Source organism: Mytilus galloprovincialis, chromosome 3 (assembly GCF_965363235.1).
Source record: "Mytilus galloprovincialis chromosome 3, xbMytGall1.hap1.1, whole genome shotgun sequence".
In the NCBI taxonomy this organism is placed as follows: domain Eukaryota; kingdom Metazoa; phylum Mollusca; class Bivalvia; order Mytilida; family Mytilidae; genus Mytilus; species Mytilus galloprovincialis.
Genome location: NC_134840.1, coordinates 20,931,869 through 20,959,220, shown reverse-complemented (window position 1 = coordinate 20,959,220; position 27,352 = coordinate 20,931,869). Strand labels below are relative to the sequence as shown.

The window sequence follows — 27,352 nt, the reverse complement described above, 5'->3', positions numbered from 1 at the left end:
TTGTATATACATTATGTACACAGCCATGTATCACATCACCACCATTGATGCATAGGCCTAGGGTTGTCACTGACTCAGACGTACTTATATATATATTATCTTCCTGAATAAAAACTAGGAAATTATTTTATGAAAGTTTTTTCTGTTTTTTTTTTTAAATAATTTAATGATTAATTATGTATGATTACTGATGGTACTTACACAGATAAATTTGGTGTTATTGTTAATATGGCTGTGTTACGTTTGAATCATGAGATTTATAGATTTTAGTGGTGTCTGACTGAAAAATAATATCAAAACTGCTCAATAATTGAATTAACCACATAAATCTTATCCTAATTAAATAGTTTAATCATAAAGTAGATATATTTTGGTATGTAAAATGACCAAAATAAGTTTGGTTTATATGATGTAAAGTTTTATATAATGATTTGAGAATAGGGAATGCAATTGGCACCCTGTTTGCATTCTGTACCATTCTGTGATGAAATGAATGCAATTATTAAAAATTCAAAGTGACATTTGAATTACAAGTTTGAAACACTGGGATAACTTCAAAACTTACTTTGAATGACATTTTATTGATATTACATGTACAAGAAATATTAGGATAATAGCGAGAATGTTTGTAACTCATGTCTGTTTCTGTATCCTGTCTTTATTAACTTATATATATGACCAGACAATGAAATCAGCTACAATTACATGTAGGTAGTATCAGGTCCCTACCAATATATATGTTTATGATAGAATAAAAAAAAAAGGTGCAAACGTGAAGGTTGCGAATGGACTTTGGTGCAAACATGTAGGGTGCAAAAGTGAAAGGAGGCAAACATGAATGGGAGCAGATATGTTTTAGGGCGAACAGACCCATATTCCTGCCAATCAAAAATTGTGCATGTAGATTCCACAGAGGCAAACACCTTAACAATCTTCCTGGCTATATTTTACAGGAACCTGTGTGATGTCCATTAATGGTAGACAAATAGTGATATGGAGTAATCAGGACCTTTATACAGGAACACTCATCTGCCTAGTCCAAATAATTATGACGTCTTGAAAGGCTATTATAATTTTTTCTTTGACGCCTTACTATAATTTGTTTCTTTGACCCCTTACTTCGAAAAGGCGTCAAAGAAAAATTATAATAGCCTTTCAAGACGTTATAATTATTTGGACTATCATCTGCCCAGAAAAACAGCTATGAGACTCCACCATGTATAAAAGTCTAAATTATGTAGATACAAAAATTTACAACAGCCCATATAATAGGTATAGAAATATGCTTTTTGTTTGCATGGACACTGCTTTCTATCTCTATACAGCAAAAATAATCTGTAGTATAGGTCTACAGACTACAGACTGAGACTACACTGGGATCTCCTGTAGTTGATCGCAATACTGGTATACCAGTATTGTCCACAATACTGGTATAAAAATTTTGTACCAGTATTGTAATTTAAAAAAAAAACAGCAATACTGGTACATAACTAATATACCAGTATTGTAGCTGTATTGTTGACTTGTCTTAAAAATGTATAATGAAAAATGAATTTTAAGAAAAATAAGTTATTGAAGATCAAAGGGAGATTAAATGAACTCAAAAAGATTATTATCAGATTATAGAGGATAATTGTGAAATTAATTAGAAATAATTACTTTACTCACAAACCTAAATTTACACCAAACAGATACACATTGTACAAAGTCCACAGAATACCTAAAAATCCCTATAGGAAGTGTGTGTGTGTATGGGGGGGGGAGGGGGGAGGTGGGGGGGTGTAGAAATGCCATACAAAGTAGAAGTAGAAAATACCAATGCTGATGATACAGAAGCTACATGTATAACAGCAATCTCAATATAAATTTCACTAAAATATACTATGAGTCTTGGAAAGAGAGAGATTAAAGTAAACATAGAAGGCAAAGAGTTTGTTAAAATGCTGAGACAGTAGGGTAAAACATCAGAAGATTTAAAAACTTTTTTGATGACAATCAATGTACCATCAAGGTATCTGGTCGTTCCGGCCCCAAGTCAATCTGGCCCAAAGTCGATCCGGCCCAAGTCGATCTGGCCCAAGTTGATCTGGCCCATGTCGATCCGCCCCATAATAAAATATGATTTAATTATATTGATTTTGGAGGAATTTGTGACACATTTTAACAGTTTAAATGGAATTTGCAAAAAGTGTTGGATGATGGATGACAACAGGTAAGTGAAGTATTGGAGTACAAGTTAAAGAACTATTTTAAATTGATACGAAAATGAGTGTTATTGTTGAATTGCAGGTTCAACATATTTTAAAATATGAAGTTATTTTCCGTGATAACTTTAACTTTGAATGTCATGGCGATTTTATTTTTTGTTAGTTAATACACAGAATATCTAAATAAATATTTACAGTCCACTGAAACCTATAAAATTTAACTCATCATAATGACTTGATTAATCAAATCATTAGTATATAATTGGTTTGTTTATTCAACAATTGTCTGATGATTGTGAACTAAGGTAATGCCCACTTGTAATCACTTAATTAAATCAAATCCTGAATATCTTTATTTTTCATTTCTTATAAAAATATTTTTTATTGGGGCCGGATCGACTTTACATATGGGCTGGATCGACGTGGGGCCGGATCGACTTGGGCCGGATCAACGTGGGGCCGGATCGACCCGAAAGCTACCATCAATGACATCATCGACTTGGGCCGGATCGACCCCAAAGCTACCATCAATGCCATCATCAGTTAAACATACATTCATAATTTCATTCCTTATAAAATTGTCATGTCATAATTTGATTTCATTTTGCATATATAAATGTGACACCTTTAGTAAAAGATCAGTTACCTAGTATAAGTATTGTTTATCTAAAAAAAAACACAATACTGGTACAATACTGGAATACAATACTGGCACAAAATTTTTATACCAGTATTGTATGTATGTACTGAGATTCCGCCAATTAAGACGCACCCCTTGATTGACTGCAAGGGTACAGCGGATCCATGTACACTCCCTAAGGATTAATGGAGATGTGTCCTTTAAACAATATTATCCCACCACCAGAACAATCCCCACCCAACACAGCCCAAGGGAGCGTGTAGGACACCGGGAAGTCTGTTATTATGGTGGAGGAAGCCGAAGTACTCAGAGAGAACCACCGGGCCACTCGGTGGAAACAGACAAACCAGAGAGATATCAGAAGATTGATCTCCAGGTCAAAGTAGGGGACACCTTTGACCAACCGAGGCCCCCAAAGTAGGGTTACACTAAAGACCTGAAAGTGGACCTGAAAAGACCTGAAAAGACCCGAAAATATACGACTAAAATTATTCAAATTGCAATAACTTTTTTATTATTGGATGGAAATTCTTCAAGTTGAAATTTTATTAATTGTAAATATTTATATTTCATTAAAATTAAAATTTTCAAAATAAAATACAACCTTTTGATGCCAAAAGTTGGACCTGAACAGAGAAATGAAAAGACCTGAAGGGACCTGAAAATCTATGTCGGACTAATTCTAACTACAATAACTTTTTTAATATTCAATGGATATCTTTCAACTTTTGATTTTGTGACACAAAAAGTTCAATATAATGATAATATAAAAAAAATATGTAAAAATATTGTTGGGGTATCAAAACTCGGACCTGATTTGAAAATTCAAAATCTGACTGAGCCTAAAATTCCACATTTTTTTAAAACGAAAATAATAAACATAGACGAAAAATATGGTTGATAACTTTTCATGTTCGATGTCATTTGGTCTCTTGTAGAGATCAGCTTCATCAAAAACTACCTTGACCAAAAACTTTAACCTGAAGCGGAACGAACGAACGAACGAACGAACGAACGAACGAACGAACGGAGCCACAGACCAAAACACATAATGCCCCTCTACTATCGTAGGTGGGGCATTAACATCTGAAATGAATATATGTTGTTCAGTGATAAACAATATATATGTATGACTTTAAAATATTACCTGCAAAGCGTTTCGGTCTTGTGTCTGAAAAGCGTCTCGGACTAGCGTCTGCAAAGCGTCTCGGTATGATGTTTGTCTGGGGTGTTCAGTTAGCAAAGGTAATGGCAATGCAAGAGACATGCTGCAGCAAGAGCCTGCTATATAATAACGTTGGAAACTATACTTGTACGCACTTTGTTGAATATTTTTATTCTGACTAAAAACGATTCAAAGTTGACTATTTATAAAAAGTAAGAGCGTTAATCTGAATTTACTGATTATTTAATATATGCTTATATTTTTAATTTGTAAAGTTTATACTTGAATTGGTGACCGAGCAATGTTAATTTAGTTCGTGTAACAAGATATAGTGATAATCCAATTAAAAGATTAAAGTGAAATGTTTATTCAGACTAATGATCCAATTATCACCTAATATCAATACAAGGTGTGAATTACAACCGGCACACGTTCATGTAATTAAAACATTTCAATCGACAAACTCTTTCAATTACTTATGGTTCATGGGGAAGCAATACTTATACTTTCATTTTATAAATAAAGCAGTTTACGACCAGCTTTAATATAAAATACGAATAAAATATATATTAATGTAGTTTAAGCAAGTTGTATTAGTTTGCATAATTTCAACGGACAATCTTCCTTTTTTTCCCTTTAGGTTCAGGATTCATCAATAACAATGTACTTTGTTTTCAAATATGTTCCTGTATAAATATAAAGTCAATCGCTCTCTTCAATAGATTTTTGTCTAAAATAGAAACAAATAGGAAAACAATGTTTTGCGAGTTTAAATACAACTACACCTATAATCCATTCATGTCTTTTATTTCACCGACAAGGTCCGAATTTTGTAACTCAATCATCATATTTTCGATAAAATTCTTTATAATTTCAATGATATATTATACCTTTCCTATAAAAAAAATCATACTTCAAGGAGAATGATTGAAAACAGTTAAAGATATTGAATAAATCTGACCGCAGTCTTTTCAAGCAAATTTATGTTACCGGCTTAAAATTTTCCGTTCAGTTCCGAGTTTTCACACCCAAATGGTATTTTTCATATATATTGTTTTTAATTTTATCATTATAATTAACTTTTAGTTTCACAAAATCAATAGTTGAATATTAAAAAAGTTATTGTAGTTAGAATTAGTCCGACATAGATTTTCAGGTCCCTTCAGGTCTTTTCATTTCTCCGTTCAGGTCCAACTTTTGGCATCAAAAAATTGTTTTTTATTTAAATTTTTTTAATTTTAATGAAATATAAATATTTAATATTAATAAAATTCCAACTTGAAGAAATTCCATCCAATAATAAAAAAAGTTATTGCAATTTGAATAATTTTAGTCGTATATTTTCAGGTCTTTTCAGGTCCACTTTCAGGTCTTTAGTGTAACCCCCCAAAGTACCCATTCTAGTTTAAACTCCGGTCTGGGTACCAGAGATGTGTGTGAGAGGGTGAAAATTACCCTTCTGATGTACTGATAGCACCCCGAGTGAGAATCGAACTCGGGACCTTCAGCACTGTAGCCATCGGTCTTAACCACTAGACCACGAACTCACATATTGCGATTACCAATAATTTACACTGACAGTCACTGTACACAAATGTTTAAGGATTTTTTTTTTCTGATTTACTTAATCCATACCGCTTTGGTGTTGCTTCCTCTGCGTCATAAAATTCTTCTAGTTCACTATCGGACGACATTTTGTCACCTGAAGTGGACAGAAAACATTATTTACTGATATCTACAAATGAGTGTTGTCATTTCTGCCAAAATAATCCAAAAAAGGAAGTGGCAAAGTCTTTCTCGGGGTTTATTATGAAGTCAATGGAAAATTCCGAGACAATCCGAATAACTCAGATTTTTGGAAATGCTCCCTGGAAGTCGATGTTCCGTACTTTTTTCGTTCAGACTATAGTTTAATCTTTACAAGAATTGATGAGTTTCGGCCACAAACTTCTATTCTATTGCATTTTAACTTCAGGACTGTGTGAAATATAAAGAGAGCGTGGAAAATACTTAAATTTCCCATCATTCCCTGTGTTCAAAATGGAAAACCTTGTGGTAGAAGTTTGCGGGGCAAATGGAGCATTTTATCAGGTAAAATATTGTGTCAAACAATGAGTATTTGTTGAATTCTGAAGAAGAAATATCAGATATCTACAGAAGGAGCATATTGACCCTTTTATTGATATCTCTTTAAAAAGGTGTCCACAATATACATGACAAGTTTCACTTTCACTTGTCAACTTTTATGAAACTGAAACTTGTACTTTCGATTTACAAATTTCAGAAGGATAAAGATCAGTTTTTTGCTATTAATTGTTTTGTAATTTTAATATCGAATTTGATTTTAGCAATTAGGTTAGAATGTTTTTCAAATGAGTCATTTTGTCTTATCATGATCTGTGTAGCTTCTCAGCTACAGTAAACTTTGATTGATGGAATGATAAAAGCATGAGTAGTGTGTTAAAGTGTATTTGTTATTGTATATAAAAGTTTACATGCTTTTTATGAAGGATGAATTTTAATTCAGTAGTTCTAAGTACACTGTTTTAAGGTTAAACACAATTACATAAATCTAATAGTTGAAGCATCAATATATTTAAAAAGTCTTGCAGTACATTTTTAGATATTACTTAGATGTTTGATAAAAAAGATTTGAATAAAACCATCGGATGAAGCTTTAAAGCCCTGGGGCATTACTGATTAGCTGTCCAATTTTTGTTTACCACAAAAAATGTATTAAAACGTATATATATCTTAATTAGAAAAAAGTATAAACAATTTTCAATTCATAGCCATAGGATCAACAATATGAACGTTAACATGTATCAGCACTTAGTTTGTATTTTAGTTTAGTTGCCATCTTATTAACCATTGTGGTGACCTCTGAAGACTAAGAACTATCACATTATTTGATGCATACATGTATAAACATTAATATAGATTGTCATTTTTTTCCTTTTTATATACAATGATATTGTCATTTTTTTCCTTTTTATATACAATGATATAACAACTGAAGAATGACTGGTTCCCATCTATTGTTTATTTGGACAAATTATAACCAAACTGACTTTGATGATTGAACAAAAAAAATATATTTCATTTTTTACATATATTTCATACATAGTCAAACTATAATGGTGATTGGTAGCCATTCAGATTAAGGTGAATAATTGTCTGACAGCTGTAATTTAATTACTTGTTCAGATGACAGGTTAAAAAGTTTTGCCCAGAACATCTACATACATGTATGTATCATGTCAAATGTGACCATCAGTCAATTTTAACTTTTCAAAAATTTCAATGGTTTGAATCTTTTAGATTTAGAAAAAAAATTTGACTCTATCTGATCAGCAACATAACATTGTAAGGTAGAACTGAAAAGATGATGAATTTAAAAAAGAAATGGTATTAAAGATTTAAAAAAAAGAATCGTCAGAATCAGGTTGTTTAAACTAATGTACAAGTGCTTATGTGCACAGGTGTAACCTTTATGAATGTAATACTGAAAAAGCAGAAATTTTCGTGGAGAATTTAATTTAGTTTATTTTGTGTAAAGAAAACATTTGTATATCCATGAAATTAAAGCCCCCACGAAAATTTAACATACATATAATACCACTTACATTTAAGCTAGGATATCACGAAATTAAATCCCCATGAAATCTTACAGAGCGATGAAACCACGAAATTTTAACCCCACAAAAATTAAGGTTTCTATCTTTACAGTACTGAGTAGTAGTGCACATCAACTTTCAATTCTAGGAAATATAATTTTTTACTAAAATTCATAGTAAAAGTTGCACAGTTTAAGCCATCAAGGTAGTTCTTACAGGAAATTGTATTGTCTATATATATAAATTTACAGAAGTGCAACCTACAGGTTTCATACATTTTCAGATAGAGTTGTGTCCCTTGTTCATTTAATTTTTGAATTTATTTGTGAAGTGTTTTTATTGTCTATAATAATAATAGAGGTCTTTACAATACTATTCAAAGAACATGATTTTATGAACCATGAAAATCTCATACATGAAAATGTGTTTATTTCCAAAATACTGTATTTACAAGTCTCAATCATTGTTGTCAATTCAAGTGAGCAGTTTTTAATGTTTTGGGGCAGACCATATGGGCACTGTAAATTTGTTTGTTTAGTTCATGAGAGTAAAGATTGATAAGTTCTGAATTAAATCTGCGAAATTTACACATTTGTTAAAGCAGCAGGGACAATATAGTTCTCTTAATAAACTTAAGTTGAATTAGGATTATTTCTTTTACTTACATGTACAATGTATTTATTTGACCGCAAAAAAATGCTGCCTTTATGGTATGGTGATGTCATAGTCGTCATATGAAGACATTTGGTTTCCAGACAATAACTTAAGTATAAGTGCACAGATCTCTGTGAATTTGTTCCACAAGGTTCCATACCACAAAAGGAAGTAATGAATTGATTTGAGGGGTTAAGGCCCTAACTGTTTTAAGAATTGTCGGCAATTGTTAATCTTTTTTTTTTAAAAAAAGTTTTTTACTAAGTTGCTTCATCATGTTCATATCTATAACAGTTCAAGAAAAATACTAAAATGATTTTAAAAATAGGTATTTTCTTATTCAAGAAAAAAAAACATTTTCTCATGTGCCACATTGGCATAATTGTCCATGATGTTTTGTTAGAGGCTGAACAGTGACATAATTTTGCTCTATAATCATGATAATCAAGTCATTTGGACACTGGTAGAATAGGTGGTTGTCTCATTTGTAATCATGCCATGCCACATCTCAGTATTTTATATCAGGTACATGTATATAGATTTCCATTTCTTTTGCGCTTATATTTGTTTGTGCTGCCAGTCACATAATCAACTTGCAGGTTTGTACATTTCAGCAAGGGTATGAATGAAAATTAAATAAGACATTTGTAAGTGGAGAAAGTGGTTTACAAATCAAATTTTGATTCAACTTTTTTATTTGAACTGATTTTGAAGCATCTCAAGAATAAATTTATTTGAAAATGAATATTATCTGAGTTGGTGAAATCTGTGTTATCAATTTGAAGATTGCTCTATGGAATGTAATCCATTTGATAAGAATTACATGTACCATGTATCTTTATAATGTTTTTATCTTGTACATTTATCAATATACAATGTAATGTACATGAAAAGGAAAAAAACAATGTTTTGTATTTGAATTGTGAACTGGGATTTGATAAGTCTTTGTAGAAATATGAATTAAGAGAAATATGTGGCATACTTCAATGAGAAAGCTACCTTCAATAAAATAAAGCTAGAATCTAGAAAGGAAATCTAACAATGGTAGTGACTTTCAGTTATCAACAATAAACAAGTATTTAATAATTTTCTGTCAATCTCTAAATTGTCCAAACACAGCTTCCAAAATAAAAGAGCCAGCTTGACAATTTTGTTATACTATTTTCAGTCCTTCTAAATTTTAAAATAGAGCCATTTAAACCAATCAAGGTAACAAGTGGAAAATCAAGGGCAATAGTTTAAGAATTTGGTCGCAGCACATGATAAGAAACTTTACTTTGATTTTAAAAGCACACCTTTTATTTACACCTACACTGTATATCAACTTGTAAGTCATCAAACTTGTAACAACAACAACACAATACTAAATCTGTGTACAAAAAATATACCATTAAGAAAATTTGACAAAACATGGAATATAAAATTATTTTTAGAATCATTATAAGGGCAATTTCATTTTTCATATTGTTGAATGACAATAATTGCATATGAGACTTCATGTGCTATTGTCAAATATATTGATGGGACATGTACTTCTAATTTAATGTCAAGGCTCAGATAGTTGCGCATGTTATGTTTTTCAGTAGTTTTTGGATGAATATCATAGAACCAGCTAGTTTCAGGAGGTTAGTCCTTGCAATTTTTTTACTGAATATTCATGGGTTTTTTCTCAAGGATTTTCCTGTACTATGAGTGCCCAATTAACCTTAAATATAGATTATGCTCTTTATGAAACATTGGAGTCAGTGAATTAAAAGTGAATTACCAACAGATATAAGGAGAGACTAGATATTGTTTTAGTTCAATGATCTGTTGTTGACACATTGATACATACTCCATTCCACAACTCTTACACACAATGAATCTGTTACTTCAGTGATGCATCAGAGTTATATAAATAACATCAAAGAGATAAAGAGGTGCCAAAATAGTGAAATTACATTGTTATAAGTAATATCTAAACATAATGATATATTGTCAGTTATACACTTCTCTACCTTGGATCATTATGAAATAATTATTTGATTTGATTGTGTTGTAATTGCATGCATTTATTTGAATCAAACACTAGCTGTGTGGGTGTATTAAGAAAATTTGAAGTAAAAGTAACATTTTTTGTAGATAACAAATGAATGAGGAATTTGATTTGTATCATCAACTGGTTGGTTCAAATCTCTTGAGTACACCTTCTCTACACAGATACACATTATCATCATTTCATCATATAAATATTTTGATTTGATATTTGATTTTGCAATAAGAAAGGAAGACTTGGAAAATATAAAGACTTTACATTTATTCTCAGATATTAGTATATATATTATATACTTAAAAATATTGCATCACTCTTTTCTTGCAAGTAAAGTACTTTTTTATCAAAATTGCACAAAGTGCAAATTGATAGGAAAAACAACAATATTTAAATGTCTGGCGTGCTTGCAATTGTGTACAGGAAAGATAGTACACTCAGTGCTATATTATTCTCTCAGACTCTTACTGTTTTCAACCCAGTGCCTTTTTACAATGTTTGTTTATACATTGAAAATGTGCACCTGACTTCTTTGTTTATTTACTGGCTTTCAAAATTTTGAAACTTAGGTAAATTTTCTGCATTCTTTATGATGTACATGTATGATAGCCTTTTTTTATTCACTGAGCTCATTAACTATACTACTTTTTTTTTTTTATTTCAACCCTGATTCATCAAATTTGTTTTTATATATAAAACATAATTTTGTACATGTATTGAAGATGTGAACTTCTCTTTGTGTGCACATTAGGATAACAGTTTTCCCAGAAGTAAAACTTATTTTTCACAGCATAACCAAAAGAGGATACATTTGTACCTACAAAGGCATATGATTTAATTTTGGACGCCATTTTGTTTATCATATCATAGACACAATTTTTTCATGTGACCATGACGTCATCAACATTTTTTCATGAATTACGCCAGTTTAAAATGGAATTTAGAATTAAATTATAAGAAATAACTAATATTTTGTCAGTCTATTTTAAATAACATAAAAAATGGGGTACACACTGAAATGTGGTGCACGTTATTCAGTTTGCAATTACCGATTTGGTTCCATTATTACACACTTTTTAAACGAATTACCTCCCTTTGTCAATTGTAGACTGGTTCTATACTGGACAAAATTGGCTATTGCCAATGCAAAACATGATGAATTGAAAGTGATGTATCGGCGGTTTTATCTAACTTTTCATGAAAAATAATTTCTGATGTCAAAAGTATTAAGCTGAACACAAAATTGATGTAATTAAAAGATGTGAAAACCTTAAAGATAACTTACATTACGCACAGGTAAATTTGCTCTTTCTGCTAGCTCTCCATTGTAAATATAAATTAATGTCCCTCATAAGGGAGACAACTGAAATAGGGATCTCTAATACAGGGTCAATAACGGTAATTGGCAAATGGACTGTAACATGTACACCGGGTAAGCGTGTCTGTTTCTATTTCAGAATGAGTCCGTTACCAGTTTGATACTGGATCCAAAATTGCTCTATTTACAAAACATATAACAAATAATCGTTATTCAAATATTAACGTCAATGAACCAAAATATGTACAACTGCTCTTTGCAATCTTTAATAAACTAGCTATAAATACTCGACTCAAAATATATACACTGGTACAAATTTGTACTCTCTTACAAATTTGTCCTGGGTCAGGAACAAACTCACACTTGTCCTATACGGTACAATACGGTTCCGCTTGTAAATGTACAAGTCCGTATTTATAACAGGCACCGACCTGTTCTTTATTACATTTAGTAATATTATCTATAATACCTTATATATACGAGACAGCGATCTCGAATATCGACGTGCCGTAGCTTGGTCTTATGTCTCCGAAGACTTATGACAATCGACCCTGAGCTAGGAATCTCTCCAGCTTTTATACCCCAATGGTAGCCGTACCATTATTATAGGAGGGGTGTTCTTCCAAAGTGTCTCATTACTCGTATCTGAGTTTCATAAGGAACACCCCTTTACATTCAACCTGACCCAAAGTTTACCCGCGAAACATCTTACTCTTTTCTATGTTTTATTAAAGTATATATATAATGCATAAAATAATGCTTCTACCGAACTGTAACCAATGTAAACAATTTAACCGTAGATTCAAAAATCATCACAGGACTATTCCTTTTGAAAATAATTTTATCCAGCTACATGTATACATGTATCAATGAAAACAATGGCAATCGCATCCCTCAGAGCAATTTGCTCTTTAATTTTAACTTTGTTCATATGTCCATTATCAAGATAAAGTTTAGTATTAATGTAGTTTTCTTTCAAGATATGACCACATTAACTTCAAACTTAGTACACATGTTCATTATAAATGTGTTAATATGACCTTTTTAATTTTTTTTGACAAATTAGGGTTTTGACCTATATTTCACAGATCAATGAACTTCAAAAGGTTATATTGTGAGCAGGGCGTTATGGCCAATAGACACCTATTCTTGTTTATATTAATTTCAAATAAGGACAATAATTAACAAGTGTTGAAATACCAGTTCATTTTAAGTTGAAAGAAATAGATTAGTTGCATCGGTATTTAACAGATTTTAAATCCATCTACTTAACCAACTTTTGTAGAGGTATAGATATTTTTTACATAAATTACCATTTACTTTTAATGACATTATATTTTAAATTATTTCAATGGTGTCTAGTTTTTCATACAAAACACCACCTTTCATAGAGTATAAAACTGTGTCTGTACAGGGTGTGGCTCAATATATACCTTTTAATTCTACATCATTTTTCACATGAATTGTAATAAATGTCACTTTCTAAAATAGCTAATATTTGATGGGATTAACACAAAAAATCATAATACTATCATGTTGTAATCATTATGATTATGATGAAATGATTGCTTTTATGTTTTGCTTCAAATGTTTCAAATTATCAAACTATAGTAGTGTTATCAAATAAATTGAAATGAAGGCATTTCAATTAGACTTTAAAACCTTCCATATACACTTATAGGATATAAAGTACTAAATGGTGGCCCCATTGCCGGCAATGCTATTTTTAGCAATTATCTCCTTAAAAGGCGCTTTTAATAAACTAATTATGGAAAAACTGCTGTTGTCTAATTGAAGCTCGATATCTATTTGCGATTTTACCGCACTCAAATATATATGGTCCCATGGCTTTTCTTGGTGAATTTTGGGTTTTTTCACGATACCTGACGATTTCGCAGAAAAATTTCCCTAATTTTGAGCAACATAAAAAAAATATTTCCGGCCCTTTATACTATACATTTAAGGACAAATTTGTGCTTGCATGAAACTTCATTCATAATGCTTTCCAGAAGAAAAATATATAAAAGATATAACAACCAATCACAGAGAGCCATCTATTTTTATCTCTATGTCATGTTCCCTTCATAAAATGGCTGCGCCCATGTAATTTTATTTGGTACATTGTAACCTATATATGGAATGCATTTAAAATAAAAAATTGTTTAATTTTAAGTTATATCAGGAATTTATAATTATGTACAGACCTGGGGCAGATCCAAGATCTTAGGTAAGGGGCACAACATTATCTAACTGTGACATAAGACTCAAAGGCAAGGCATAGGAAACTTAGGTTTAAAATGAAAAAGGTCCTGAATTTATTGCTAGTCTCAAAATCTATGAACTTTTAATATGTATGCATCAATTTCTTTGCCTCACCTAAAAATGTGCAAGCACTTGACCCTTGATGTCATGTCAGTTTTCTGAACTTGTTTTCCTCTTATTACAATGAATTATAAAACACACCAAACTAACGAGACTATGAAATTTAAGATAACAAAACAAGAATGATCATCTTGTAATTCAAATAATTCAATTAAAACCAGGAGATGTCACAATGAAGCAATGCACCAAATTACATTCTTTTTTTTTTTAACTCAGGTTGCATGGTTTGAACTGTTGAGCTGCATAAGTATTAATTTAGGCCGAAATACATATGTATGGATGTCATTATATTGCCACTTTTAGAGATTATGATGAATCTGAATATTGTTAATCAATGGTTTGAATAAGTATCAGAAACAAACTGCTTTATTTATAATCTCTGCTTTCATGCACAAAAGGGAGCATCTGGGCCTAGTGGTCTAAGTAGTTCACCTACTGTACCACTAACCTGTCAACACTGAGGTTGTGAGTTTAAACCTGGCACATAACAGGTACATTTAACTCCAAGCTTATTTGACTAGGATTGTCAGTTTCCTAATGAAGTTTGGTGGTTCTCTCATGGCACTCCATCTTCAATCACCAATAAACACTGGCTGCCAGGAAATAGCCAACATTGCTGAAAGTGGTGTTTAACACAAAAAATCAATCAATCAATTGTAAACAAATAATTAAACAATAATGATTTCTTTGTGTATGGTAAGTCTATAGCTTTAATTGAAGGACATGTTTTATTTGAATGTGACATATAGGTCCAACAAAACAGCTCCTGTATAACAATTTACATTGATGCCTTATTGTAGAAGAAATGTTTTTATCAGATGCACATGTTACTAGGATAATTGTTTATCACCAAATTATTTAGAATACATGTTTGTTATTGAAATTTTTAATCTTTTCAGGCACAAGTAAAAAATGTATATGATGATGATGAAGTCCTTGTTACATTTGAAAACAAGTAAGTTACATGATTTGATATTTTTGGCTAAGTATTAATTGAAAGATAATTATCTTTGTAGTACCTGGTAGTTACTTTGATTATGAGGAGAAAAACAACTGAAAAGCATGTACCTATGTAACCACAGTTAGATTTATATACTTGAAAATCGCTAATCTTTAGTTGTGTTTAATTCTTATTTAATATATATAAGAATTCCTTGAAAATATATGTATATAATTCCCCTCTGCCCTTGCAGAATAAATGAAGATATATGTTACAATAGGTTGTAAGGGTTGTTAAGGTTATCAATGTTGTATCGACCTTATTTGCTATCATTTTGACATAAATGTAGAAAGAGGACTGGTAGCTTTCTCTATGAAATGCATTGCCTGTATTTAACATCTATTTTCTGAACTAAGTATTGCAATTATTTTTTTAGCTGGCAGCCTGATCAGAGAGTTAAATTTGGTAATGTACGCTTACCACCAAGTGACCAATCAAAGAAAACAGATTTTAAGGAAGGAGAGATTGTGGAGGTAAAGTTAGTTATTGAAATTTTTAAGACATGGCAGTTTTAAATTTTTAAATAAAAATCTTCAAAAGGCAATAAAGAATAACTTTCATATCACAAATAATAGAAAATGAAAAAAAATATATATTATTTAATTGTTTAAAGAAAACTATTGTATTACACTGTTTTGATTGTCCCATATATAAGCAGGGTTGTCTTTAGGGCCCAGGGGCCGAGGATTTCCCCCGGCAACTTCCGCTTGTGGACCCGGGTACTCTAGCGGCAAGTATGACCTGACTTTTTGAAAAAATACATACAGAGATCAATATTTCTCTGTTACAAGTTTTTGTTTCGTGATTTTAATTGTGAACAAGAGATACATCGAGTAATCCAAGTGAATCCGAGTGTTTTGGCCATTTTTACAGGTTAAGGCTTTTCTACGACGCTGCGAGTTTTTAAAGCGCTCGGATGATTTTGTCACTTCCGTTCTAAAATTTGACCGATCTTTTCATATGCAGCGACGGTTGGATTTCTTTGGATTTAATAGGTAATTTATTTGTTTATCAGGCGTTTTAAGTATTTAAATTCAGAAATGAGGATGGTCAACGATTATTTTAACATACGTTGGACAGGCTTCATAAATTTTCAACCAAATTTATCACACAAAAAGAAGATCGATGTCTACAACCAGTGACAGTGTCAATTGTCGGGTGTTTCAGTGCTTCAATCAGAACATTGGTATTCAAAACAAATACTAAATATAGCTGAAGTCCAACATCTGTTAAGATAGGATAAATGACAACGTCTTCTATAAATGTTGTTTGTCCAAGTATCCTATCTTTCTCTCTCTCAACATTTTTCAAATTTGAGAGAATCATGATTGGTCTAATGGTTTCTGTCTTGATAATTAACTTTTCATCACCATGATATTGCTATTCTCAAACATCTTCAAATATATAGCTGTGAGTTGAAAGTCTGGATATTCAAATAAATGTGATCAAATTTACAGAAAAGTTGACCCATGTTACAAATTTTAATAAACAATTTACATTATCATCAGTAAAAAATGTTTTGAGAGGAGTGAAAGAGGGTCCAGGAGACCCCCAAAGTGCAGGATTTTGCACCATTTTTTCAAAATTTTCTGGGGCCCTTGAGCGGGCCCCATACCCCCGCCGTAGCTCGACGAGCAAGCTCGTCGCCGCCTTCCGCATTACATCCCCTTCTACTTTTTATAATTAACCTGTTACTTCAATTCTTAGAGACAACCCTGTATAAGGCTTTGTTTTTGATGCTGACAAACATTTTATGATTGGGCTCAGGTGTGTATGGTGAAAGCTGTTCCTGAATTGCTTGTGGGTATAGTAATTGGTATCATACATTTGTTGTACTTTCAAAGGATTAATACCCTTGCTTTTGAACTTTAAGGGAGTTGGCTTCTCAGTTTCAACGAACTTTTCAAAACACTAGCATATATTGATAGGGGATTGATAAAGGAATCAAAACAGCAAAAAAAATATATAGGTCACTGTGCTTGTTCTCGAGATACTAGCCATTGAAATTTTTGTGAGAAAATGTTCTCTCTTAACTTTTCATAGCTGGATCATTGACATGTCTTCATAAACTATAGAAAAATAGTTAAAATTTTATAAGATTTTAACAGACAACTTATCATTATACATATAAAAGAATTATAAAAAAATAAATGGGGGTCACCTGGCAAAATTTGTTAAGGCATTCAATGGTTAAAACCAGAGGATTCCGAAAATCTGACCAAAATTCCAAAACTTGACAAGCGAGCTTCCTTAAGTACCATCTGCCCTGATGACAGTGCTATTGGCATGATTAATATGAAGATTTACAGTTTATAGATAATTTCCTTGAAATACAACTGAAGTTGCATCTCTTGGAGAGCAATAAAAAAACAACTGGCAAGTGCAATAATATTGATAAAAAATCCTGTCATTTTGTTTCATTACATTGCATAATTAAAAACAAGTAAATATGCAATAAATATTCAATGGTTAAAACCAGAGGATTCCGAAAATCTGACCAAAATTCCAAAACTTGACAAGCGAGCTTCCTTAAGTACCATCTGCCCTGATGACAGTGCTATTGGCATGATTAATATGAAGATTAACAGTTTATAGATAATTTCCTTGAAATACAACTGAAATTGCATCTCTTGGAGAGCAATAAAAAAACAACTGGCAAGTGCAATAATATTGACAAAAAATCCTGTCATTTTGTTTCATTACATTGCATAATTAAAAACAAGTAAATATGCAATAAATCACTATACCAACCCATCTTGACTTCATATTTAAAACAGAACTCTGGTCAAGTCAAAAAATTAAAAAAAGAAGAAAAATAGAATGAAGTATACAGCTGATATAAGTCTGTTGTACAATGTGTTGCTGTAACTTTCACATTTCTGATTTCAGGTTTTTACCCGAACGACTGAAAGTGAGCAATGTGGGTGGTGGAAAGCCAAAGTAAAGATGTTAAAGGGTGAATTTTGTGTGATAGAATATATCGGATGGGAAGGATCATCATATAATGATATTGTTCCACTGGAACGTATTCGTTCTCTTAACCAAAGGTATGCATACACTAGAACAAACAAGAAATCATTTTACTACACCGGTAGATAGAATTTAAGACATTGATGAAAATTTGATATTTTAAATAGAACTGAACCCAACATTATGCCTGATAATTTCTAATACTATTCAATGGTATAGTTTAATACTTAAGTTTCTAGGAAATCAACCAGTACTTGCAATGATAGAATTTTGATAAAGTGTTACATGACTTTCTTAAACAAAACAAACATTATTCAAGCATAAAATCGCCTGTATTTCTAAACCTTGAAGCCAGTATCAATATAAAAAAAATCTCCCAGGTTGTAAAATACTAAATAAAGTGACTAGTTGTTAATATATCTTGTTTTGTTTCAGTGCACCATTTAAAAACAGTTTCTTAAAGTATTCCATACCCATACCAGAAGATCTTAGAGAAATGTAAGTAATCTAAATAATAAATTAAAAAAATTAGTTATTTTATATTTTCAAATGTATAGAATTTAGCTCAAAGATCTATTATTAGTGAGCATTTTTCAATGAGGAATTCTACTTGAGAGCTGTAACATGTAGCTGGTTGATATTTACCTGTCGTTGTTATCTATAGCTTTGTATATCTCTATCTTTGCTCCAGCCATTTGTGTGAAAGTTCACCTGCATTAAACTTAAATGTAGCATGCTTTTTAGTCTACGCTGCAACAAATGTGGCTCAAGCTGAGGTATGAAATCCAGCATGATATTATTCCTTAGGCCATTCTGAAAGATCAGCATTAAGATTCTAAATTTGTTATCTTTTCAGTTATTGTTGATGAAAAGCAAAGTTTATTTCATACATATACACATTGGAAGGTGCATATGCAAGTCTGGACATAAACAAGTGTAATTTATTTTCATAGTTAATTGATAAACTTAACAAAAAAAATATGTCTCATTTCCTAGAATAACTGACACATAAGTACGTAATTTGTATTTGTGATGTTGCATTGATTTTAACAAATTGATTTTAACAATAAAAATATAAAAATGAAATGAAAGTTAATAAATTGTAGTTTATTAATCACATGTTTTCTTTCAATTTACAGTTGTTGTGAAGAAAATGCACATGTAGAATTCATAAAACATTGTGGGCCATCCTCTATTATATATAACGAAACAGAGTGTTCATTAGTTGTAATTGTAAGTATCCTTAAACCTAACATGCCTACAATTAGCTACAATCTAGAAGAGATATTAGTGTGTTAAACAAAGACGCTGCATAATGCAAGATTGAAAATTTTACATAATGATTTACCGTTTGATATAATCAAATTTTTCAGAAAGGGTGTCTAGATTTACACTACAGTGATTCATATATTTTCCTCGATACTATTTTGCATGGATTAAATAACTCAATGAACAATAATCACCATAATTTTCTTTTACACAACTGTAAGGAGTATGAATTACATATATAAAGAATTGAATAAGATATTGGATAAGTTTTGATGAGACAGCAACCAAACAGATGGATAAATAAAAAAAGACATTAAAATGATAACACATATGAGCCAATGATAGTCAAGTGTCCATACAATAAATATGTCAAGCCCTAATTTGCTTTGAGTTTCAGACTAGTTTTGAATGATTTTGAGAGAGTCTCCCTTATAATGTGCCTTCAACTTTGTCATCCTTTAATGGACAAAATTGGCTAAGAAACAATAAGAACTGACATTTGGGACATTCATATCATATTATGGCCAGGTTAAACTTGTTTCCTAAATATGTAGACATCATATTTCTGAACAAGTATTACTGTGAAAGTACTTTTTATACGACCCCAAAAAAATTTGGGATTCGTATAATGGTATGATGTCGTCTGCGTCGTCGTCCGAAGACACTTTGGTTTCCGGATAATAACTTTAGTTTAAATGAATAGATCTTAATGAAATTTTTTCAGAAGGTTCAATGCCACAAAAGGAAGGTTGGGATTTATTTTGGGGATGATGGTCCGAACCGTTTAGGAGTTAGGGGCCCAAAAGGGGCCAAAACAAGTATTTTTCTAGTTTCAGGATAATAACTTGTTTACCAGTATTTCAATTGCTCTGAAAGTATACTGCAATGTTTAAAATCACAAGTAGAAGGTTTGGATTCATTTAAGGGGTTATGGGGCCAAAGTTAAAAAATTAAGGGCCAAAAAGGGGCCAAAACAAGCATTTTTCTAGTTTCCAGACAATACCGTGTGTGTAATTGCATGGATCTCTCTGAAATTGTACCACAATGTACCATATAACAAAGGGGAGGCTGGGATCAAGTTTTGGGTTAATTGCCCAAAATATGTAGGAATTAAGGGCCAAAAAAGGGCCAAAAAGAAGCATGTTTCTAGTTTCCAAACAATCATGACAATAACTTGTGTTTAAGTGTATGGATCTCTCTGAAATCGTACTACAAGGTTCAATATTACAAAGGAAAGCATGGGATTGAGTTTAAGGGTTATTGCTCCAGGGGGGGGGGGGGTTTCAATAAATTGGGGGGGAGGGGGATCTCAGTTTACCATTTTTTTAAGGGATTTTTTTTTTTCCAACATTTTTCAAATTTCAAATTTTGAAAAGTTTCAATAAGAAATATTCAATTGCACAGTATTGTGCAATAGATGTGTTAGATCTTGAACCACATTAATTTTGTGGCAAAAACCTATATTATGTCAAAAATTTGATCACAATCAAAATTCAGACGGTACCAAGCTTGAATATTGTGACCAAATTTGCCCCAACTGTTCTGGGTTGGAGCACTGGGGTCGTATAAAGCTGCGCCCTGCGGAGCACCTGGTTATTCGTGGGTATCAATTTTCGTGGTTTGAGCAATATTTACATGTTCGTGGGTTTTTAAATTCGTGGATTTTAGTTTTCTAAAAAAAAAATTGAAAAATTAAGGCCTTTAGAAACGAAGGTTACAAATAAATTGGATTGAAGAAAATTTCAAAATAAACATTGACCTTGTAAATCGTAGTGATAGCACTAATTAACCCAATGTAAAGTGATCAACAGATTAAAGACCATCAAAGATGTTAATTAGGCCATAAACATGTCACCTAAAGAAAACAGTAACATAAACAAATGCTATAAACGTATCTTGAATTGTCAAATAATTCTTATCAAAATCAAGCCCAGCATGAAATTATTATTTCCCATATCATGCATATGTACGAGAACTATGAGGATATATTATGGACACTTTATCATACTAGCGTATCAATACTGGAAATCTGACTTTCATCGATGAAAAATCTTTTTTTATCTATACTATTAAACGAGAAGACCTCATTTTTGGTGTCGCTTCTCTTTCCACAATAAATTAATCAATACGACTCTGTGTCCTATATGTACAGTGCATAGTCGCATTTGTCATCCATTCATATGATTATTCAGATTGAGTTATTTTGGGAGAAAAACGAGAAAAAAGGCATCCGGATATTGTCCCGTCATTGGACGAAATTTTAAGTCAGATTATACTTCCCGTTTGCGTTTTTCTGTATACTTTGAACAAACAAATAGTATGAATAAAGTGTATTTTAATTCTGTTCAGAGTTTATTAAATGGAGAGGGTCTGTATACTATGTCAATTGATCACCATGGATCGATTACTAAACTAAGAATTGAAAGTAAATACACTTTATTTATATAGTAATATACAGATAAGCGCTAAAATTATTCATGTGAACTTTTGATACCTTTTCTGAAATTCTCCATTCATTAAATATTTTACAAAATTCATTGATTACAAAAAAAAAGATGTGGTATGATTGCCATGTTGAGACAACTCTCCACAAGAGACCAAAATGACACAGAAATTAACGACTATAGGTCACCGTACGGCCGTCAACAACGAGCAAAGCCCATACCGCATACTCAGCTTTAAAAGGCCCCGAAATGACGATGTAAAAAAATTCAAACGAGAAAACTAGCGGCCTTATTTATGTACAAAAAAGGAACGAAAAACAAATATGTAACACACAAACAAACGACAACCACTGAACTAGAGGCTCCTTACTTAAATGTTCATAACATACTAAATGTATGTTCATATTGAAATTGATAGAAAACCAAAAATTGGGAATTTTGGAAATGAAGGAGGAGGTATAAAACTTCTAACAACACTTTACATACTTTTAACTCCGCTCTGAATGCCCGCGATTTCGCGGGTGTGTTCTAGTGAGAATTAAAAGATCAAAAGTTGTACAGTTTAGGTTATTAAAGATTAAACGGGTATAATCCTGCATGTGTTGTAGTTCCGTGACTGCTATTAAAGTATTCTCAGATTTCGCGTTATTCAATATATTCTCTAGATCATATCAGTAGTCAAACCTACCGATGGGGATCATTCCATGTCTTGATTTGGACAATGGTTGTTTTATTTCGTTAATCACTTAAATTAGTGGATGACTTCCGAAAACCATGAAAATTGGTACCCCACGAATAAAAGTACTTTCACAGTATTTGAATTGTTTCTATATTTCAGTCTACCAGTGAAGGTGTAATAAAGAAAGCCACATTGTTGTCAGATATGCATTTAAAAAATTTACGTCAGAAATTATTATTAAAGCAAAGAACAGACGAAGCTGTTAAAAGATTACAGGTATGACATGTTTTTAAAAAAGTAAAAATTAACCTCAAGATTAAAGTCAATAATTATTCAGTCATATTAGTTTTCAGGTACCATAACTACTATTATCATGAATGATTATATCACTTAGTGTAAAATTGAGATTGGAAATTAGTCAAAGAGAAAACAATCTGACCAAACAGCAGAAAACAGCCCAAGGCTTCATATAGGTCTTCAACACAGCGACAGTAGAGGTGTCATACCACCAATTACTCCCTCAAATCTAGAACGTATGTGAAAGTAGGCCTACTAGGACAAAAAATAGTGCATTTGATGTCATTGTTCATCTAAACTAACAAACAAATTTGCAGAAATGAAACTTTTGTTGAAAGAAAAATATATTAAGACCATTTTGAGCCAAATTTTACCTGTCTAGGAGTTTGCATTTAAAATTGAGGATTAATGCGCTCCATGGTATACTAATTTAAGATTACTAGAAAACCAGGGGTTATTTTTAGTGGTACCTTCTTTCGGGAGCTCTCTTCTTTCTTATATGATTTTGAATGTATGTTGAAAATTGGCATGCAGAAAGGTGACATTTGTACGATTCAGGATATACCTAGTTTCTGTGAAGTTAAACTTAAGGTAAAATATTTAGGAAGCTCTGAAAATTGCAAAATTTGGTTGAACAGATAGGGACTTTTAATTGGTGGTATGACACCTAGAGGGGCATTATGTTTTCTGGTCTGTGTGTCTCTTTGTACGTCTCTCCTGCTTCAGGTTAAAGTTTTTGGTCAAGGTAGTTTATGATGAAGTTGAAGTTCAATCAACTTGAAACTCAGTACACATTATCCCTTTGATATGATCTTTCTAATTTTAATGCCAAATGAATTTACACCAATTTCACTGTCCACTGAACATAGAAAATGATAGCGTGAGTGGGACATCTGTGTAATGGGGACACTTTCTTGTTTTTCGAATAAAATGAACATAGCACTAAACGTGTGTTCGTATGCTTTATTATGTACATGGTCAAAATTTAAACAATACTATAATACAAAATTTATATCTTTCAGAGTTCAAAAGTACGATCAGGTTATATGGAGGAGTTTACAGTACGAGAAGATTTAATGGGATTGGCTATAGGTTCACATGGTGCTACCATACAACAAGCTAGACATGTTGAGGGTGTGACTGGAATAGAATTAGACGAGAAATCCTGTACTTTTAAAGTATATGGTGAGGTAGGTAACAAAACATCTATCAAAACAGGTAGCTAGGCAAATTCATATTTTATCATTTCCAATAAAAGTATATATGCAATAAGAAGTTGTAGATTTGTATCCATAAAATTCTTTTAAAAAAAAGATATCTAAGGACTGTTTCTAGCTAAAAAAAAATCCTTTTGTTGATATTTATGCATATTGTTTTTGATATTGTAAATTCATTCGAAGGATTTTAATTTCTTTTTTTTATTTCTTCAGTCACAGGAAGTAGTAAAAAAAGCAAGAGCCATGTTAGAATATGGAGAAGAAACATTACAGGTGCCAAGGGAATTAGTTGGTAAGTAAAAGCCCTTATAGGTTCATTAGTCTGCATCATACACTGAACAAACTGTTTATTTTAAACAATCAGAATAAATTAAGTTGAAGACAGTGTTGTCATGTTTACAATGAGTTTTAAGCAAAAGTATTGATAGCTCCAAAGATTTAACTATTATATTTCATCCTCAGCATTCATTTTTGGGGGGTTTGAGACTTCTTTCAAATGCATATGCAGAAAAGAGCTTAGTACACACCAAAATATTAAAGTGTTATTTTCACTGTCATATTTTATTATTTTTGTTTAGTTTATTTTAAGTTTGTATGGTGTGAATTGAAAAAAAAATATTTGATATCCATTTTTCTTGTCTGTTCTTTTTACAGCAAAAGTAATAGGAAAAAATGGAAGAAATATTCAAGACATTGTTGATAAGTCTGGTGTTGTTCGGGTCAAAATAGAGGGGGATAATGAGGCTGAAGTACCCAGACAAGAGGTAAACACTGATGTTAAAGTAAGTCAAAACATGGAAGTATTATATTGACAGGAACTCCAACGAAAAATTAGCACATTCCCATCCCACTGATTTCTTTAAAAAAATAAAAGGTTCCGACTCAGTTTGTCAAGTACGTGATAACTCCTTTGTGGGGTATCTATGATGCCGCCTTCGCCTGTTCTTTTAACTGAAGCTGGTCCAATCACTTGATTTGATATCGATTGTCTTATCTACCTACCAATGTAAATTAACACGGAAACTCCTGTGGTTATTTGTGAATTATCACATTAATAACAACACCTGTTTCTGTTCAATAAATGAAGAACAACGCTGAAAAGATCAAAAATTGGTCCATATTTAACAGAATGACATAAGAAAATTAACTGCATTCGGAAAGAGGGCAAGCTTATTTTTAGTTTTGTTGAGTATGTTTTAATCATTGGAACTTGGAAATCAGGAAATATTCGATTATGAAAATTACATTATTCTGAAGTAGAGTGTTTGCAGAAAATAATGTGATGCGCTTGTAGGGTGCCAGATGTTGCCAGATAACTCAAATTTTAAGTTAAAGATTGTAAACTTTTATCGAGTGTTACACAAATATTTATGGTTTTCTTTATCGTAAAATGTTATTAACTTATTTATCAAATATGTTTTAAAGACCAAAAGAGGTTAATAATTACACGCATGTGATGACCTCTACATATCAGGTTACGAGACATGCAGATGAATTGTTACACCTTTTACGATAATTCCAAAGTTGTAAACAACCTTAAACATTCAACCTAGTCCGAGATTACTCGATCTGACGTCTAACAGATTTATTTTTACGGAGGGCTTTTAATATTTCTGGATGCATTTAAAGAACGTTACCATGATGGGCCCTAAGCAGTTTAATTTTTTTTTTATCATGTAAACCAATTTAGAATTCATTTATGTGTTTAAAAGCTTAACAGTTCTGAAACATCTTACACTGTATGCTAAGCAATTTAGCAGTAAAACCGGATAATAATTACTGATAAAAACTTTTCCGTTTACTTAACATGAGAATTTTATGATTTTCAAGCCTAACATGTATCTGGGACTAACGTTAATATATATGTTCCTGCATGTATAAAACAGTTACGCGTGTCTATCCAACGGCTCTCTTATGAATAGAAATCTTACTATTTTAAAATTGATTGCAACTTAAACTGAATTGTTTATGACTTGTGAGTATTTTTACTCTTCAGTTTTTTTGTTTTTTAGCTCACCTGGCCCAAAGGGCCAAGTGAGCTTTTCCCATCACTTTGCGTCCGTTGTCCGTCGTCGTTGTTAACTTTTACAAAAATCTTCTCCTCTGAAACTACTGGGCCAAATTTAACCAAACTTGGCCACAATCATCATTGGGGTATCTAGTTTAAAAAATGTGTGGCGTGACCCCGCCAACAAACCAAGATGGCTGCCATGGCTAAAAATAGAACATAGGGGTAAAATGCAGTTTTTGGCTTATAACTCAAAAACCAAAGCATTTAGAGCAAATCTGACATGGGGGTAAAATTGTTTATCAGGTCAAGATCTCTCTGCCCTGAAATTTTCAGATGAATCGGACAACCGGTTGTTGGGTTGCTGCCCCTGAATTGGTAATTTTAAGGAAATTTTGCTGTTTTTAGCTCACCTGGCCCGAAGGGCCAAGTGAGCTTTTCTCATCACTTGGCGTCCGGCGTCCGTCGTCGTCGTCGTCCGTCGTCGTCCGTCGTCGTTAACTTTTACAAAAATCTTCTCCTCTGAAACTGCTGGGCCAAATTGAACCAAACTTGGCCACAATCATCATTGGGGTATCTAGTTTAAAAAATGTGTGGCGTGACCCGGTCAACCAACCAAGATGGCCGCCACGGCTAAAAATAGAACATAGGGGTAAAATGCAGTTTTTGGCTTATAACTCAAAAACCAAAGCATTTAGAGGAAATCTGACATGGGGTAAATATGTTTATCAGGTCAAGATCTATCTGCCCTGAAATTTTCAGATGAATCGGTCAACCCGTTGTTGGGTTGCTGCCCCTGAATTGGTCATTTTGAGGAAATTTTGCTGTTTTTGGTTATTATCTTGAATATTATTATAGATAGAGATAAACTGTAAACAGCAATAATGTTCGGCAAAGTTAGATTTACAAGTAAGTCAACATGACCGAAATGGTCAGTTGACCCCTTTAGGAGTTATTGCCCTTTATAGTCAATTTTTAACCATTTTTGATAAATCTAAGTAATCTTTTACAAAAATCTTCTCCTCTGAAACTACTGGGCCAAATTAATCCAAACTTGGCCACAATCATCTTTGGGGTATCTAGTTTAAAAAATGTGTGGCGTGACCCGGTCAACCAACCAAGATGGCCGCCACGGCTAAAAATAGAACATAGGGGTAAAATGCAGTTTTTGGCTTATAACTCAAAAACCAAAGCATTTAGAGGAAATCTGATGTGGGGGTAAAAATGTTTATCAGGTCAAGATCTATCTGCCCTGAAATTTTCAGATGAATCGGTCAACCTGTTGTTGGGTTGCTGCCCCTGAATTGGTAATTTTGAGGAAATTTTGCCGTTTTTGGTTATTATCTTGAATATTATTATAGATAAAGATAAACTGTAAACAGCAATAATGTTCAGCAAAGTTAGATTTACAAATAAGTCAACATGACCGAAATGGTCAGTTGACCCCTTAAGGAGT

General features: G+C 32.1%; 2 protein-coding genes across 5 annotated transcripts in view; one reads left to right on the top strand and one right to left on the bottom strand.

The window, feature by feature from the left end:
• LOC143067392 (WD repeat-containing protein 44-like) overlaps window positions 1-5,803 on the bottom strand; it is a 36,785-nt gene extending 30,982 nt beyond the window's left edge. Inside the window, exon 1 of the mRNA XM_076240623.1 lies at window positions 5,648-5,803. Within this exon, the coding sequence (XP_076096738.1) occupies window positions 5,648-5,706 (59 nt within the window). The 5' untranslated portion in view covers window positions 5,707-5,803. The remainder of the gene's footprint in view (window positions 1-5,647) is intronic.
• A 107-nt stretch (window positions 5,804-5,910) lies between these two features.
• The window catches only part of LOC143067393 (RNA-binding protein FXR1-like), a 45,944-nt gene continuing 24,502 nt past the window's right edge, over window positions 5,911-27,352 (top strand). For 3 of the 4 annotated variants that reach the window (XM_076240627.1, XM_076240624.1, XM_076240628.1), the window contains exons 1-10: window positions 5,911-6,103; window positions 14,912-14,967; window positions 15,389-15,485; window positions 17,902-18,059; window positions 18,418-18,480; window positions 19,122-19,215; window positions 22,534-22,650; window positions 23,694-23,861; window positions 24,102-24,180; window positions 24,543-24,670. In XM_076240627.1, coding sequence (XP_076096742.1) covers window positions 6,053-6,103; window positions 14,912-14,967; window positions 15,389-15,485; window positions 17,902-18,059; window positions 18,418-18,480; window positions 19,122-19,215; window positions 22,534-22,650; window positions 23,694-23,861; window positions 24,102-24,180; window positions 24,543-24,670 — 1,011 coding nt within the window. In that variant the 5' untranslated portion in view covers window positions 5,911-6,052. The remainder of the gene's footprint in view (window positions 6,104-14,911; window positions 14,968-15,388; window positions 15,486-17,901; window positions 18,060-18,417; window positions 18,481-19,121; window positions 19,216-22,533; window positions 22,651-23,693; window positions 23,862-24,101; window positions 24,181-24,542; window positions 24,671-27,352) is intronic. The other variant, XM_076240625.1, reaches the window with a different exon arrangement.